This window comes from Falco naumanni, chromosome 1 (assembly GCF_017639655.2).
Source record: "Falco naumanni isolate bFalNau1 chromosome 1, bFalNau1.pat, whole genome shotgun sequence".
In the NCBI taxonomy this organism is placed as follows: Eukaryota; Metazoa; Chordata; class Aves; order Falconiformes; family Falconidae; genus Falco; species Falco naumanni.
This window is the reverse complement of record NC_054054.1, coordinates 65,798,649-65,816,565: the sequence shown is the minus strand read 5'-3', so window position 1 is coordinate 65,816,565 and position 17,917 is coordinate 65,798,649. Positions and strand designations below refer to the sequence as shown.

The 17,917-nt window shown below is 43.5% G+C and overlaps 1 protein-coding gene across 10 annotated transcripts in view; it reads left to right on the top strand.

Moving 5' to 3' along the window:
* Window positions 1-17,917, top strand: part of EPHA5 (EPH receptor A5) — a 210,644-nt gene that overhangs the window by 39,440 nt on the left and 153,287 nt on the right. For all 10 annotated transcript variants that reach the window (XM_040597106.1, XM_040597105.1, XM_040597096.1 and 7 more), the window contains exon 3: window positions 14,324-14,987. In XM_040597106.1, the coding sequence (XP_040453040.1) occupies window positions 14,324-14,987 (664 nt within the window). The remainder of the gene's footprint in view (window positions 1-14,323; window positions 14,988-17,917) is intronic.

Below are 17,917 nucleotides of genomic sequence, written 5' to 3'. Positions count from 1 at the left end.
GAAGTGTTGCCATTTGAAATGAAAGTGCCTTTCTAGAAGTGGTCTTAGTAAAGAGTTGCATTATCTTTTTGTTTACTCTGTGAAGCAAATGGATCACAAGGAGAAGAAAATAGTCTTTAAGATGGAAGCTAGATAGGAGTGAAGGGGAAATCTTCAGTGACTGCTCAACTGGATGCTGTGGGTGGGAGGAGTTGAGGTATAGTGCCAGATACATCTATGACCTCAAGCTGTGTGCTAGAGCTGTACTGAAGCCTCTGTCATCAGTTGACCTGGGCACTTGGTTATTTGGTAAGGGGAGTACATGGGAGATGGACATGCTGCTGCCTAAGTGCATCATGTATGTCGCGTTGTGGTGGGAAGCCAGGTTCCTGTTACGGGGGAAGATATAACCCTGCAGCTTAATAAAGCCATAGGAAAGGTGAGATTCAGTCCTGGCTGAGCATCAGCTTTAGTGCAAGTGAAGGCTTCACACCTGCAAAGCCAAATATTTTGCAGCATCTCAGGACTCTGTGTCCCTGACTGGAGGAGGCTGCACTGAAATCACTTACTGCTTGGATGGCCTGTCTCTGACTGCTTCAGTTTGCAGAAATATGAAAATTCCCCTTTTGTGTGTATGAATCATAGAGTTCTTTGGGTCTGGTCCTATGTCACTCACACCAAAGGTGAGGGGAAGCTGTGGAGATGCAAAGACAGTTTTTTGTGTCCTTCCCCTAAATGGCTTATTCCTTTACTTAGTATGAAATTTCTTTGTGTGCAATAATTGATGGATGAGAGTACACATTATTAGAAAGCTTTGTTTTGTGCACTATGGGGGCAACTTTTCAGCACCGGAGTGTCGTTTCTTCAGCGATCTAACTTCCAGTGGATAGGTGTTTTGGTAAGAAGAATAACGTCAATTAACTACATAACCTGTAGAAGTGCTGTTTCCTATGCTAATTAGTTCTTCCTCTGAGAACTGTACTTTTATTTCTTAAAGTGCATTCATTCATCCTTTTCCTTTCAAACATCAACACTTTGTGAAACGTGCATCCAGTTTCACCAAGAGACTCTGAAGCTAAAGAGACAAAGATTGAAAGAGGATTGATTTCATAGTTTAACTGCTAAACAATGATGAACCTAGGTTTGTAATTTCATGTTTTTGTGGTCTGTCAGTCTGTTTTGTAGAGTGAGTGTGAGGCCCAGAATATGGATGGATAGGTAATAATCCATAGTTTCTGTGCTGAGTAGTGCCTTTCCTCCCGAGGACTACTGAAAATTATTTAAAACTTTTTTTTTTTACCAGAAATGCAGGTCACAGGTGAGGATTATCTTGCCTAGCAGTAAAGTGCTGTTGCTGCAATTCAGTTGTGTTACGTCCATAAACTGCCCAATAAAAAAAAAAAAAAAAAAAGTAGCTTGCATTTAGTGATGGGCCTGCTGTGAAAGTGTCTTCTCTTCCATATGTAAGTCCAAGGGAGGTCCTTGCTTGTGGTTTTCTGCCTGGCTGGTAGGGGAGAAGCAGCACTGAAAGGGAGCACCGAAGGCTGGAGCTGTGCAGGACAGCAGGTAGGAGTGCTTGGGGTGGCCAAACCCGGTGGGTCCTTTGCCACCTGGGATGAACGGACTGTGGCTCTGTGTACTTCACTTCCTCTCTTAACCTCAGTCTGGTGCTGCTGGAGGAAGGGCTGGTTGATGGCAGTCTCTTTTCTTGTAAAGAAACATAGCCCCTTCCCACACCTGTATTTCCAGCTGTTCTTTCTACACTACTGCTCCAACTTCTAACCCACCATTAATCCCAGGGTACCTCAGATGGAAAATATCAGCAATATGAGCTTGTAGCTTAATTGTAAAGACCTAACAATAGACCAACTCATTTTCTGTTTCAACTTTTTGTGATAGTTTTTCTTCTGAGGAACTGTGTGGCCTCAGCATTTCTGTGTTCTTCCCTCTGTGCCTCAGGGACTTGGGCCATGGAGCAGACCTTCATTGTAACCTGGTAAGAGGAAAATATATGAATCTTTAGTATCTATATATTCAGCCTCTGCTCCCACGTGACATAGACGTGTTGGTGCTAGCTTTGAGCTGCCTAGCTTTGGTGATGGATATATGTGGCTAGGCGGGCCAAGTAGATATTTTCTTCTGAAACTTCTCCAGATCCCCCCTTGAAGGTTTCAAATGACAGAGATTTGACTCCTGTGGAGAGTTCTCCCTTGTCAGTTACACCACCCCCCACCCTCCCTACAATAACAAGGTATTTGACCTTTTCTTCAAAAGTGTTTCATTTCAATTCCTGAATCTTCTGTTGGTTAGATGAAAAGCAATCTAGTAATAGAAATTTTCTCTTAATGTAGATGTTGCAGTATTACTGTCAAGTTAACACATGGTTTACCTCTTGGTTCGGTAAATAATTTGAATTTTTTTAGTTTCTTCTGGAAACTTCAGCAGCTTTCCTAGACTTTGCATTATCACAGCTGGTTGCTGAAGCAGCATTTTTTATTTTTTTTTTGCACTGCAGACAGCTCAGGACTTAGCACACAATTGTGTGCTTTCCTAGCCACAGCATGTTGATGTTCAATTGGTTCTTCAGCTGTTGTCAGATGCTGGAAGACAGTGTAGAGTAGCAGGAGGTTGCAGGTGAGGAAAAATAGCTGATGACATATGGAACCTCTCCCGAAATGTATCTTTTCTGAGATGGTTAGGATGTAGGACATCCATCATAAGCAAGTGAACACATCCATTTTTCTTCAATTCCATATTTAAAGAAACATTGAGGTCCAGGTTGCATCTCTGTCTGACGGATTTCCATCCTTGTAATTCTGGTGCCATATTTAAATGGTAACATAAGCCCTGATGTGATAGGAATTAAATCCCATAGAATAAAAAGTAACTAAAAGTTTTATTATGTTGCGGCATAAGCATAACAAGCATCCACATGTATAATTTATTACCTGTAGTGGGTAAGTACTTAACAACAGTCATAATAAACTCATTCTGTTCATTCATTTTTAGATCTTAGCATACTGATTCAGACGTTAACTGAAAGTGAATATACAATCAATGTGAGGCTTTTTATGCTGGTTTAATAATGTAGGGCTGCCGAGGATCTTTAATTAAATAATTATTCTTTGTTCAATCAGGATAGATTGATTCACTATAGGGATTGCAGGCAAGAACATGCAAAATCCACCCTGAACTGATCATGTTTTAGCTGCTTACTGTAATCCTGCATAAGTGATAGTCTTTGTCTCACAAAGCAGTGAGAGCAACCCAAAACCCAGGGAAAAACTGTAGCCAGATATTAAAAACGTAATGCCTAATTCTGAGGCGATCAAAGAAAAGCGTGCTAACACCCAATTTGGTGGTGCTGTGAACGAAGTTATAGCTGTCAGACAAAAGGGAAAAGTGGATTTTCTACAGGGTTCAGCTTCAACAGCCTGCTTTGTGTTTGGTGACAGTTGTAAGGTGCTCAGCATGTAGGGAATCGGAAAATCCGGGTTTCAGTTTTTTTACTGGTAACCTCATGTACTGAAAGAGGTGGCAAATGGAGCTGTTAGGAGGAGGTGCGAGAAATTGCACGGCGTAAGTGCCTGCTGTGCATGCCAGTTCCCATAAGAGGGTCTGCAAGCAGAGCAGCCTCCTCATTTCTTCTGTCTGAGTGTGTTGGAAATGCAAAAAAATCTGTGTGGCGTGGGGCTGCTGCTTGGAGCATCGCACAAGGCTGACTTCAGATGGCCCCTGCTGCCACGGCATGTCATTAATGCAGCTCACAGCGGCTGGACTGAGAGGCCTTCACTGTTTATTAGGGGAATATAATCATTTAAGCCTGAATAAGCTTCAAAGCTCTAATGTGGCTGTTTGGCCAACAGAAATGAGATGTAAATTTGTGCTGAATAGCCACTGATTACAGAACGATGATAAATGCAAGATTTAAAATTGATCTATGAGTGCAGTTGTCAGGGCCTAAACTATGAATGTGTTATTATCTCTATGAAAAGCTTTGGGTAGATTAGAGATGAGGGAGCAGGGACAAAATAATGCATTTGCAGGAGGGTCTGGTATGGTGTTTGGGCCATCTATAATCCAGTCAAACTTGGTCTATGCCTGAGAGGTTAGGCTTTGCCAGTGCAGCACATGGATAATTGTTATCACTTTGCCTGGTATATTATAAATTGAGAAGTTTGATCTGTTTTATTTTCATTAAATGCACCTTTTGTTCAAGTATATTTTCTCTTTTACTGGAAACTCTTAAAAATGTTTCCTTGCTTTAAGGAATTTATAGATAGCTGATGACAATGATAAAGATTAAGGATTTAGTTTAGTTTTTGCAAATTTTCAGTGTTTTGTGCATTAAGAATAAGCCAAATGCTTTTTGTTATTCCGAGTATAGCAAACAGTTAGAAGCTCCAAATAAATTTTGATTTATTTAAATGTTAGGGCAACATTAAAGTAACAGAGAAAACTTACTTTCTTGCTGCTTTTGAAAATTGTTTTGTGGACCTCTTAGTATCATCAGATGATGAGTAATGTGAACAATATCCCCAAACCTTTGAAAATCCAAGCATTTTCTTTGCTTATAAACCTAAAACATATGTCATACTGTGAGTCCTTCTGAAAATCTGGCTCTGTCAGTCTTCCAGTGTTAAACCGTGTGGTGTCAACACTGTTATGGCATTTGTTAAATTGTTCTGCAATGAGTGTTACATTAAGCAGTGAAAAATGATTTAATGGTGTTGTGTTTCTTCATTGCCTCTTTCATGCTCATCTCCGTTGTCTTACCCTGAATTGCTTGACTGTGGTTTGAAATGGATGTTTTAATTCAGTTGTACAGAGAATTTCAAACCTTTTAAAAAAAATTGTAGGGCGGGACGTGGGGTTTGCAAATAACACATGGCTTTGTTCTGGGAAGCAGTTGGAGCAGTCTCTGATTAGACATGCTAGAGAGGGGCTGATGCTCCTTTTCATTTCAGTTGTGCTAACCTCCAGCTGGGTTCCCCTTCCATTTGGATTCTGCTCCTGACATCTTTCATTGATCATGCAAATGATCAAAGTCTGAGCAAAACTTCTGTCCCGTTTCCATTTTTTTCCACTTGGTTTGCCGCACTGAAAAGTCTAGGTGACTTTTTCCTGATGTTTCTTCATTTTTCAACAGCTTGAATCGTGCAGGTCTCTGAACAGATAATATTATTTCATCATCAGAATGTATTTCAAATAATTTTTAAGGTTTTAAATGCTTTTCTTTCTCACAGGCTTGCTTGGGTGGCAATTGGTTTAGCAAATTACTACTTATGTTTTGAGGTGCAATCTCAGCTTTACAGAAAACGTGCATTGTTTCTCATCTTGTCAGTAGTGCAGAGCAATCCGGGAATTGTCAAAACTTTTGCATTATGTTACGCCAAGGGATTTTCACTGAGAAGTCTCCTGCACAACCTGCTGCAGAAATAGAAGGCATGGCAGCAAACTTTACATGCATATTGCAAATATAAAATAATATTGGAAAACTGTTCAAGTAGCAAATTCAGATGTTTAAACTATAGGAGCTGATGATCATTAAATTCTCCGTGTAACTTCAAGTGACTGATACGTCTTCACACCTAGCACTTCTTGAGAGGAGCAGTCATGCTCAGTCTCGCGATTTCAGCATGGGTCTTTCCTGTTTGGTGTTTTCCCTCAGCTTTGAGCAGTGTGACTGTGTGAGAAACTTACTTGCCATTACTTCATGGAGGAGGAGGATTTCTAGCAGTCCTGATCACACACAGGACTTTGAGAGCTTGACCCAGGTGGAATGAAAAAGATCCAAAACACTGTGAGGTACAGAAGCATCCACCCAGAAGCTTAAGTTCTCATGTCTAAAAACTGTGTATTTTTTTTAAAGCTGCTTGCTGCTAATGAGTTGTTCTGAGTATTGGAGCATGCAATTGGCAGTAGTGGAGTTGAGATGGAGCGTGATGGTGCTGTTCATTCACCCAGCTCATTTCCAGTGTAGTTCTGTTTATAATGGAGATGAAACACTAATCATTCTCCCATCTTCGTTAATCTCTCTCCTGCCCTCTGTCACAGTGCAAAGCAGTACATAGAACCTTGGCACTGAGTGAAATTGAGCCTTGTTAAATCTTGATGCAGTGGCGAGCAGCCTTTGACATGAAGTAAGGTGGGGTTTTTTTTTCTTCTCTTAACACCTTTGCTGCCCACGCGTTGAAAGAGGTCATTCAGAAGCACACGTATGTCTTTTCCTTTAATGTTGCTGCAGTGAAAAATTTTCTGTTTGACAGGTTTGGTTGGGTTTTGTGGGGGGTGGGATAGGCAGTGGTAGTAATTGAGGTGACTTTTTAAGTCTGATTTCTGCTAAGCAAGTATTACATGTGGGATAGAAGCAAATATGTGAGTGGTTAATACAGAGATAAAAGTTCACTAGTCAGATGTGACATGGCTCAAAAAGGTGCTCTAAACTTCTGGTTCATACCTTTTTGCAATTTATGTTTTAGTTTATGAAGAATGGTCCTTAGCTTCTGCCTGGGAAATCTCCTGTAATGGACGAGGAGACTCACATTTACTCCAAGTAATTCACTTTGGAAATTCTGAGGGTATGTGTTAACCAGACTGTGCAGCTCAGTGGCCGGAGTGGAATGGCATTGTAAGAAACAGCAGAAAACTGTAATCCAGTAGTGAAATGAGAAGTGCAGCCCAAAAGTTGTGGTATTCTTATTTGGTTTTATTTATTTTCCTAGTTGGACAAATTGCGGTGAATGTGCCAAACCACCAGAAAATGCTGAGTTCCTTCTTTGGAAACATGGCTTTTAAAATTAATTTCATTAGACCAGATTTCTGCCTGAGTAGGGAGATTAATCAGATCCTCTCTATCCTCAGTGTCTGTTGTCCATTATGTTTTTTGCTTGACTAGTAACTGCTGTCAGTAGGAATATATGTCTGTATGTATAAATGTCTTGGTTGTAAAATTGCTGTCCAAATGACGCTCGAGCCTCAAGTCAGGGGAGTATCAGATGTATGGAAATTGTAAGATCCTGGGTGGTTACGACTGCTTCTGGTATTTAAAGGTTTTAATAAACACTGGGCCTAATATTGTTTGTATTGAACTCACTGCAGTTTTGATTGGCTCCTGCCCTTAAAATGAGCTCCAAACCCCCAAAATCAGGCTGAGGCTGTGTAGGAGTCTCTTCAGCTTTTGCGCTATGAAAGTGGATGTTGCTATTGGAAAAGCTTGCCCGTACAAGTAATATAAGGGGGATTTTTGTTGTTGTTTTGGTAGCTGAAATTTAAAAAAGCATGTTTGAGGTTGAGACAATTAGTTTGAGTTACTCTGGAACAGTTTTCATGTTAATTTCTTTTTTTTTCTGTCCTTTATTTTGTTTAAATTCAGGAAGATAAGATGGTAAACACATGGTTTGGGAGGCTGTAAAGATCTCTGTTTTCGCCTTTACTGATGTTTTCCTTTTTGTCCCCTCCCCTCCTTTCCTAATGTGATCCAAGTACATGGATTACTTTGGTTTCCAGATTATTTTTATTTCAAATTTGTGATTTACTGGGAAAAATCATGCAGCTGTGGCTGGTGTCCTTCCACTGTCTGTCTGGTTGGTGCAGGGGAGGAGGGGGGATGCTGCAGGGCTGTGCTAGTGAGCAGGCATCCTGCCCCAAAGCAGAATTTGAACTTCAAGCCTGAGTTGTCACACTGGCACAAATGCATAAAAATTGTTGCCGAAGAGCTCTGAAACAGGATGCAGTGACCTGGCAGTAGTAGAAGAGGGCTGGGCAAAGGCATTTTGCTTGCTGTTCAGTCTGGAGGTGGAGCTGCATGCCACGTCTCTGCTCTGCTCCTGGCACTACTCCTCCATCAGGAAGAGCAGACTTGAAGCATTGTGTCAGGTTACTGCATTTCTATTCTGCTTGAGTATGGCCCTTGCTGTGAGGGGACCAGGCTTCCCAAGTGCTCCATCAGGTGCTGGTGGGCTGCCATGACTGGTAGGTCATACAGGTTACACATACACCTCTTGCCAATGCCAGCGTTCAAAACAGAGTTGTTTTGCTCCTGCCAGTCCTGAGGTCAGCATCATTTTAGAGGGGGCTACAAATAAGGTGACTTTGGGCACTTTCAATTTTGTCCTTTTGTTCTTTGAGCAAGCAAACCCCTTTTTCTTTTAATGAAGACTGAAACACCCCCAGCAAAAGCAAAGACTCTCCTTTAATCATACAGCTCCAAAGCCGAAAATCTGAGGAATGCTGTGCATCACAGGGCGTGTTGATAAACCTGGCAATATTGGTGGCAGGCTTTGAAGTGATTGAATTTTGGGACTGGTGTATAAGTGGTATTTTGCAAGAGGCAAGATGGTGATGCAGTCGGCCTTATTTTATAGCTAGCACAGCCCTGCAAAACCTGCAGTGCAGAAAAAAAAGATGCATAGTACTTTGCCTGGCTTTCACTCAATATTTACCCTTACGTGACCTCACCAAAACTGCACAGGGGAGAGCTGCTTCTTATTTGCTTGAACTTTGTAATATGATAGGAAGTGGAAAGCCAGCAGCTAGGGAAGAAAAAAAAAAAAAGCAGCAACCCAAATTTTTGGGTTTTGTGATGGGAGGAGAGCAGCAAAGGGAGGGAAGGAGCAGGCTGTGAGATGAAGTTGAGTAGTGGGAGGGAACGTGTGTGGGAGCTGAGCTGGAGGCTGTCGACTGGCAGCCAGGTCTTACCATCAGCTGCGTAAAAAGAAATTGAAGAGATTGCCCAAATATTACCAGGGTGAAAGGCAGAATAAGTAGCATGGAGTTGAACACGGGGCTGGTCGGCCCTTCTGGAAGGGTGGCAGGTCTGCCCTTTTAACGTGGCATGGGGACTGCGTAGCCCCACACCATGCTCTCCTCTGCACCAGTGTGTGCGCGCATGCTGGGCTTGACAGCAGGATTTGGGGTAAAATTACCCTCCTCTGTCTGTAGCAAAGCATGCGGAGTGTCTCAGATGTTTCCACACATTCAAAGCCTGGGATCAGATCTGGGCCAAGTTTGCCTGTCTCCAGAAGAAAAAAAGGTGAAAATGTGTAAATGTTTCTGCAATTTTACATCTTTATGCTTGCACCTGAATGGATGTGCATATGTTGCAGAGCTTCACAGGGTGGGGTGGAAAATGAAATGGGAGGGATGAGGCTTCTTGGTACCCAGGGAGCCTATGAAATAAGTAGTGGGAACAGAGGCAGGTTGCAGAGTCCCTGGAGGGAGGGAGTCCTGCTGGGAATGTTCCAGGTAAATCTTAGGACTTCGCTTAACACTTTTAAGCTCTCTTTCCCTCTTAAGACTCCTAGGATTTTGCTGAATGCCTGATTTCTCTTTCAGCACTGTTAGGATGTGTGGAATTAGGAAAAAGGCTTGAAATTTCCACACCACCTTTAGTGGCTTCTGAAGAGAGTGAGTTGCTGAAGACCAGTAACAAAAATTTTCCCTGCAAAAGAAAACCCTAAACCCAAATAAACAAAAGCTCTGAAATTTTCATCCCTGCTGTCAGTATTTGTTTTTGGGGTAGCAGCCTTTCACTGTGCTGTGGTAGCAAATTGCAGTCCTGGAATCCCGGAGATTAGAAACAAGCCTGAGTAGCAGACAGCTGGTGAATGTATTTTAAAATTGTTTAACCCAAGGCCACTCCACTGAATGCTTTTTTAGCTCTTACATTTTTAGTGAGATGTGTGATATCTTTGGCCTTTCTATAGGCAGACAGCCTGCATGAATTGCATACTTCCTATTGATGGAGCTGGGTGCAGTCTTTAGCTTCTGCTAATTCACCAGCAGTAGTGTACTGGAAATTTCTGATTCAGAAATAGGTCTTCTATAAATGATTTAATATCAGGCCATTGAAATGCATTTGTGTTTTCCTTCTTAGGGCTATTAAAAGACATAGAGAAAACATTTAGCACCAAATTAATGGTTGCATTTTTGTTTTAATCCTGCAGATGGGGTTGATTTATATCTCAAAAATATATGCTGCAGAGAGGAATTACAATATTACACAATTTTTCAGTTGTACTTAATTTTTTTCCAAGCCAATATTTTCAGCTAGATGCTGTCTCTTTAATGTGGTGAGTTTTCTTCTTCATTAACCGTAAGGCACTGCATTTCATCCTCTAGTTTGTATTCCTTTGTCCATTGAAATAAGTGTCTGAGGTCTGTAGTGATTGGGAAACTGGGAGCAGGCAGAAGGTACAGGGGCTCTTACCCCCATCCTCTTCTTGTGGAGGGATGTGAAAGCAGAAGGGTGGCAGGCTGCCTGCATTCTCTGGGGGAAGGCAGACCCTGCTGAAAAGAAAGAAATAGTGCACTTCTACATGCAGATAGGAGAGAAGATGGGATTAAATGGCAGAGCCAGCCGAGATTTTGTACACAATAGTGGCTGCTCTGATAAAATCTGGTTGGCTTTCCCTTGAGGATTATAGGGAGATAAGCAGCCTTTAGTTTGTTAGCACCTCCCTTTCCTCTTGCTCTCTGGTGATTGCTTTAGGTTTGATGGCAGGTGGCGATGGCAGGACTTGCTCAGATCTGGGGTGCGGTGCTGGAAATGCAGCACATCCTGAAGGCTGAGATGTTAGGTCATGTGCCATTTCTTGCAGCTGAGATTAAACTCTAGCTCGGTTGTGTTTATGTTTGGACCTTTTTCCTCACAGTATTTAGTGCTCTCGGTGCATGAAAACAACCATTAGAATTACTGGATTTAGTTTTTGAACAAATGAGCTTTCTTATACTCACTCCCGCTAACACAGCTCCTGGAGCAGTGATGAAAATGAGCTGAACTTTGTAACTCTGGAGAGCATGATGGTTGGGTCTTTGAAAATTCATCTGGCAAGTATTAAAAGGGAGAAGTGATGTTTTTTGATATGCCTTCCGAGTTAGGTCACTAGTGATATTACTTCAGCGTCACAGTCATGGCAAACATCAGTTCTCAGAAAGAAATACACATTGGATGCTCCCTGAATATTGTACAGAGTTACACTGGGTACCATCCATACACAACCCCACTTGCTAAAATTGGTCTGAGCAATTTCCTGCCCTCAGATGCTTTTCACCACCTCCTGCTGAAGGCTAATGCTTCACCATATCTGCTGGTTGATGTGTGTGATTGATTGAGTGATCCTCTGACATTCAGCCAGAAAAAAAACAAAGGTTTGAAGTCATTAAGGTCTTTCCTGGGCTGTACTGGGATGTGTGCACCTGTCCCCCAGGCTCGTTCAGCAGGGAACTCTGCTTGGGATGGGGGGGGAGTGGAGGGATACCCTCCCTTTTCATCAAATGAAGAATTGCCACTGTGATAAAAATAAGACTTCACATTTATATAGTGCCATGTTAAATGAATCAATCCACTCGGAAGCATGTATGTACAGCATGTTTAGCATGTAAATTAACCACAGTAGTTGAAGAGTGGTGCTTTTCTGCTCTTTAATTTCATGTGTCTAAACTCACCCTATTTACTGGAACGTAGAGAAGCTATGTGCAGAGTTGTGCTATTTTGCATACTTTCCCTGTGTGTTTTCTCAATGGCTCTACTCTTTGTAATTGTTAATTGCCTCTCCTCAAAGTTAGGCATGAATCCTGCACAGATCTGCCGAGCTTTTGCTGCAGGCGTTATCTGGCTAACTCTGTGGCACAACCTGCAAGGGTGAAGTGACAAGTGCATGTTAATCACAGTAGGGTCATGGCCTGTTTAAGCCCAGAGACATAAAAAGGGTTCAGAAATGAAAATACTGCTTGGCATGACAAAAATGTCCTCAGGTTAGGTTCCTCACTCAGAACACTGGTGGTATATGTGAACTCTGTGCATCACCATGGGCATGTCTTGCTGAAATTGCCGAGAGCCCCGCTTGCACATCCCAGGTCAAGAAGGAGAGGAGATGCTTTTCTGCTGGTTGTATTTTTAACTCATTTTGGACTGTAACATCAGGTTGTGTTTTCATGCCTCTTGTTGCTGCCATTTCAATCTAAAATTCAAGAACAGCATTTCCCTTAAAAAAACTTCATCATTACGGGGACTGTAAGGGTGTTCTCTGTCACTCTGCAAAAATGGCATCTGGGTTGAGAAGACTCTCAACTTCATCTCAGGCTGTGTTTCTGTTGTAGTTTGACCCTGACTGGACCCCAGGTGCCCAACGAAGCCTCTCTATCACTTCTCAGCTGTATGAGGGAAAGAAAATACAAAAGGCTTGTGGGTCAAGATAAGGACAGGGAGAGATCACTCACCAATCACTGTGATCAGGGAAACTAGTTTAGTTTATTACCATCAAATCAGAGTAAGATAATGAGAAATAAACCCAGAACTTAAAAACACCTTCACCTTCCCTTCACCCTTCTTCCCAGGCTCAACTCTACCTGTGAGTTCTCTGCCTCCTCCCATGAGCGGAACAGGGAATGGAGGTTGCAGCCAGTTCATCACACATTGTTTTGCTCCTTCCTCTGCAGCGGCAGGACTCCTCACACTCTTCCCCTGCTCCACTGTGGGGTCCCTCCCACAGGAGACAGTTCTCCACAAACTTCTTCAACGTGAGTCCTTCCCATGGGCTGCAGTTCTTCACCAACTGCTCCAGCATGGCTCCCTTCCACGGGGTGCAGCCCTTCAGCAGCAGGCTGCTCCAGCGTGGGTCCCCCACGGGGTCACAGGCCCGGCCAGCAAACCTGCTCCAGCCTGGGCTCCTCTCTCCATGGGGCCATGGGTCCTGCCAGGAGTCTGCTGCACGGTGGGTTTCCCATGGGGTCACAGCCTCCTTCAGGCATCCACCTGCTCTGGCGTGGGGTCCTCCGTGGGCTGCAGGTGGGTGTCTGCTCCACCGTTAACCTCCATGGGCTGCAGGGGACAGCCTGCCTCACCATGGTCTTCACCAGGGGCTGCAGGGGAACCTCTGCTGTGGCACCTGGGGCATCTCCTGCTCTCCTCCTGCAGTGGCCTTGGTGTCTGCAGGGTTGTTGCTCTCATGCATTCCCACTTCTCTCTTCAGCTGCAATTTGTTGTGCAGGTTTCCCTGCCCCCCCCCTTCTTAAATATTCTATTCCAGAGGTGCTACCACCATTGCTGGTGGGCTCAGCCTTGGCCGATGGTGGGTCCGTCTTGGAGCCAGCTGGCATTGGCTCCATTGGACATAGGGGAAGCTTCTAGCAGCTTCTCACAGAAGCTACCCCTGACCCCCGCCCCTGCTCTGCAAACCTTGCTTGGCAAAACCATACAATTTCCAATGGAAGAAAATGGGCTTTTGGCCTTAGAAGATATGTGGCTTGGAGTATAGCTGTTACCTTGTACTGGAACACCTTTAAATTATGCTCTGTGTGTTTGCTTTGTGCTGCATCCACAGCTGTGACTAGATGCAGGCAGCAATGCTGAGCAGAGTAGGGAAGAGCCTTTGGGAATTAAGTCCTTGCAGATGAGTAGGTCAAAAGGAGAAGGGAACAAAAGTGAAACCATCGTGGGTTCTCCTGAGTTCTTCGCTCTACTTACATGGGTTAATCTGATCTCTTAATGGGACACTACAGTTGTCAAAAGGAGAGAGGAAACGTTCATGTCGTGTCTCCATTGTAGGTACCATTCTGGTGCTACTGACTGTGGTGTGCTGGATCAGGAAAAAGCATTTTGCAAGTGATGTGCTTCACAGCACGGCCAAAATAAAATGAAAAAACACTTGCTACAATTCCCACAAACAGTTGTGATAAGTTATCTGGAGCTCTGCTTAAAAACCTGTGTAGTACACAAACAGCTCAAGATTTGCAGATCCCTGTAACCTTTATTGGAAGTAATCTTCTCTTTGCATGAGCAGGCACTCTGACTAGTATGCTTGAGTAGAGCAAAGGCCCATTTATTTCATATATCACACTGCTGATTTTCTGGCAGGCCATTTGGTGGGGGAGAATAGCTTGAAGAAATGTCGTTGTCGTTGTCCTTGTTGTGTTGGGCAGTGATTTGAGGATGTGGCAGAAAGGAGGGTGGGGGAGCGGGGACAGGCAGACTGTAAATGGCTTTTTTTTTCCTCCTATATGGATACATTGCAAAAGGTTCATTCATGGCACCATCTGCTTTTGTTTTATTCCCTAGCCATGTACTAGTGGACAAACCCAGCAGTATATTTTCCCACTTCTGAAAGGTCTGAAAGAAAAGCTTTTAACTATCATCCTTTCATATTTCTAAAGAGTCTTTTATCAAACTTTATCAGGAATGTATCAAGCATCCAGTATAGAACATTTTGCCATTCAAAACATTTTTTTCCCCCCTAAAAGTCTTCCTGGACCTCTGAAACCCAAGGTGCTCTTAGATGGGAAAGCTAAGATTTTGTCGGAGCTGTAACTTTTTTAAAAAGTAATATTTTTTCTTTTTATACAGTGGGAAGAAATTGGTGAGGTGGATGAAAACTATGCTCCAATACACACATACCAAGTATGCAAGGTAATGGAACAGAATCAGAACAACTGGCTTCTGACCAGCTGGATCTCTAATGAAGGGGCATCCCGCATCTTCATTGAGCTCAAATTCACCCTGAGGGACTGTAACAGCCTTCCAGGAGGGCTGGGGACTTGTAAAGAGACTTTTAACATGTATTACTTCGAATCAGATGATGAAGATGGGAGGAACATCAAAGAAAACCAGTACATCAAGATCGACACGATTGCCGCTGATGAGAGCTTCACAGAGTTAGACCTTGGTGACAGAGTTATGAAGCTAAACACAGAGGTGCGAGATGTCGGGCCCCTAACAAAAAAGGGATTTTACCTTGCTTTCCAGGATGTGGGTGCCTGCATTGCCTTGGTCTCCGTGCGCGTGTACTACAAGAAATGCCCGTCGGTGATCCGCAACCTGGCCCGCTTTCCCGACACCATCACAGGAGCAGATTCCTCGCAGCTGCTGGAGGTGTCGGGTGTCTGCGTCAACCACTCGGTGACTGACGAGGCGCCGAAGATGCACTGCAGCGCCGAGGGGGAGTGGTTGGTGCCCATCGGGAAGTGCTTGTGCAAGGCCGGGTACGAGGAGAAGAACAACACCTGCCAAGGTAAGGGTTTGCAGGGAGGGTGCCGTGCTGAGGCTGCTGAGGGGATGTGCGGTCTTCTTGTGCGTGTCCTTCATGCCTGGTTTAGTTGACAATGGTGGGTTGGGTGCTCACTGCCGCAGGTCCTTTGAGTGACTGTGGCAGCATGAAGAGAGAGGCCTTGAGTGAATGTGGTGGGACTGGACACCAATGTATGGGTCCTCCCGGTGCTTACTGGGCTGTGCGCAAGGCGAATCTGGCATGTCGCTGTTACCTTTGGAGCACTGTACTGTTGGGTCCATGAGGTGATCACAATCTTATCTGTTATTTAAAGCTTTATGTTTTTTTTCCTCAACATCGGAGTTTCCTTTTGAATTGTACTTCTAAATTGGTTATTTTCTACTTCTACTTCGTTTCTTTTTGCTCAACTGTACCAGGGAATGCTTGGAGTTAATCTCCCTATGCAAGATGCGTTTTGTTTTTGTATTTAAAAGAGCATGTTTTTCTCTCTTTATCGCTCTATGGGGGTATGTGGGAATTTGATGTGGTGTGAGTTGATTGATTTTCCTCAGTGGTAAATAGTTTAATACAAAGCTGCTCAGCTGTTCAGCGTTAAACCTAAGCCCCACTGATGAAAATGCTTCCATATGTGCTGAAGTTTTCACATATGAAGTAGCTGGCTGAGGTTCTTGAGTTCCTGGTCAGCACAGGTCTCCTGAATCATCAGGGGCCTTGTGCAAGAGATCTAGGCTATCTGAAACTCAAGACCTAAAAAAGAATGCTTTTAAAGAAGTGCAGCATACGCTGACAGTGTATAATCTCATTTTATGGTGTGCTACGTTATGTGCTTGCGTATAAAATTTGCCCTTCCGTTGTAAATATCTACAGGTAGCTTAAAACAGATTGGATGTAAAAGAGAAGGGGACAGAATAGAAAATTTCAATATAGTTTGTTTTTTTCAAAATTATTATGTGTTGGTCATCAGTCCCATCTTAATTGCCTTGTACTTGCAGCCACTGAGTAATAGATAACTTGTGGGGAAGGCAGAGGGATTCTACTCCAGTCGGTGTTGCATTTTCTTTTCCCCTCATTCCAGACACTTGTTATTGATGTTTGTAGTGTTGGCGCAAAGCATAGATCAGTGCATATCCAAAGCAGACTGTGGACTTTGTCCTTTGGTCCTCAGTCACACACTGTGCCCCTGAAGATTACATAGTTCAAGTCTCTTCAAGGGTTGACCTGCAGAGAAAATATAGGTGTGTTTGGTTTTGGAGAAGCCTCTACTAAACAACATTTGGAGTGTGCTTTTTGACCAGGGTAGTCTCCTTTTTTTGCAGATGTGGTCAACAGAGCAGAATCTGACTTGGTTTTGCTTTTCCTGTACTGATAAAGATACTTTTCCCATTTAAGGGGGAAGAAGAGTTGGACGTGATGTTTGATACTGCACAAGGGAAGCTAAGATCAACATTAGCCCAAGCTGAGAAAATCTGGACTGTCACAGATGAGGGATGTGGGTCAGATAGGTCAGCAAGGATCTGCTTCATTATGGCTAAAAATACCATGTCCCAAAATAACATGCACTGGTTGGGTGCTGTGTCTAGAGACTGATTTTAGTCACCTGTAAGAACTTTTGGAAGAAGGGGGTACATCCATTAGTCACCTTTCAAATCCTGCCCTCCCACACTGCCTGAGCAGCATGGGATATCTCAAAGTGCTTTTAAAGATCTCAAAAACCACCAAGACCCCCCAAACCAAAAAACTGGACTGGTTTAAACTAGAAATGTGAGACTATCTTTAAAGAGCCTACTGTGCCTACAGAGCGGCTGGGTCTCAGGTAGTGCTCAGATAGCAAGCTGGGGTGTGTCTTCAGAAGATCTTCGTGATTTGAGGTTCTCCTTTGCATTTTGCGGTATGGGTTGTTCTTTTAAATTTATTTTTCTTAGTCAATTGAGAGGACAGGGTCTGGCCCCACAATTTATGACTGTGGTAGGACTGTGATCGTAGTTTGGAAGTGTAAAGATGCTTTGTGGAGGTGTACCCTTGCCCTTCTCTCTGAAGGCATACCCACGTAAACTACTCTTGCATGTCACCTACAGCCTGCAGGAGTTTATTACTTTAATTGCTCCAGAGCTGTTAGAGCCCAAAGTTCTCCTTTGTAGGAAAGCCCTAAGTTCCACCACCAAATCAATGGGACACCGGGATCCAAGTGCCTACAGCAAGGTTTGTTGGAGGGCCCAGTCTGGATGTCCGGTGTTTAACCCAGGCCATCTGCCAAGCATTTCTTGCTGCTTGGCTCTGAGATGATCAGCTGGTAGGAGACAGTTTCTTAGGCAGTTCAGGAGGTCTGCGGCCAGCATGCATGGAATCCATGCTGGTATCCTGTGTGAGTCAAGTGCTTTCTGGTTTGGATAGTGTTATATTCACAAGGGTGATATTTCTTCTAGGACAGTAAATTTAAACTTCACAGCCCATAAGCAGAATAAGTAACACCAAGAAAGGTCCTATGTGCTTGTAGCTGACATAATGATGGTCTTGGCACTCTGTGGTGTAGCTTTGACAAGCACCTGAGTAACTTCTGACCTTTGGTTTGTAAATCAGTTGGGTGCATCTCGTGAGTGGTCTCCCTGCTTGCTTTCACTTAGGCATAAGCAGGTTATTAGTGACCACACTTTGGGAAACTTTTTCAGCCCAAAAGAGCCTGGCTTTGTTTATTAAAATTTCTCCTACAAAAATGACATTTCCAAGCTCTAATGTCATGTCTGGACAGAGCAGGCTACACTCTGTTATTAGCAGTGATGTAAATCCCAGTCACCCTCACAAACATATGGGAACTATTGAAATCCCTTCTGCCTACAAATCATTAATTGGCAACGATGTTCTGAATTCATCATCTTGTCAGCAGGGTTCCTGTTTGAAGAAGGCACTGACAGTAACAGCTGAACAGTTTCTTTCGC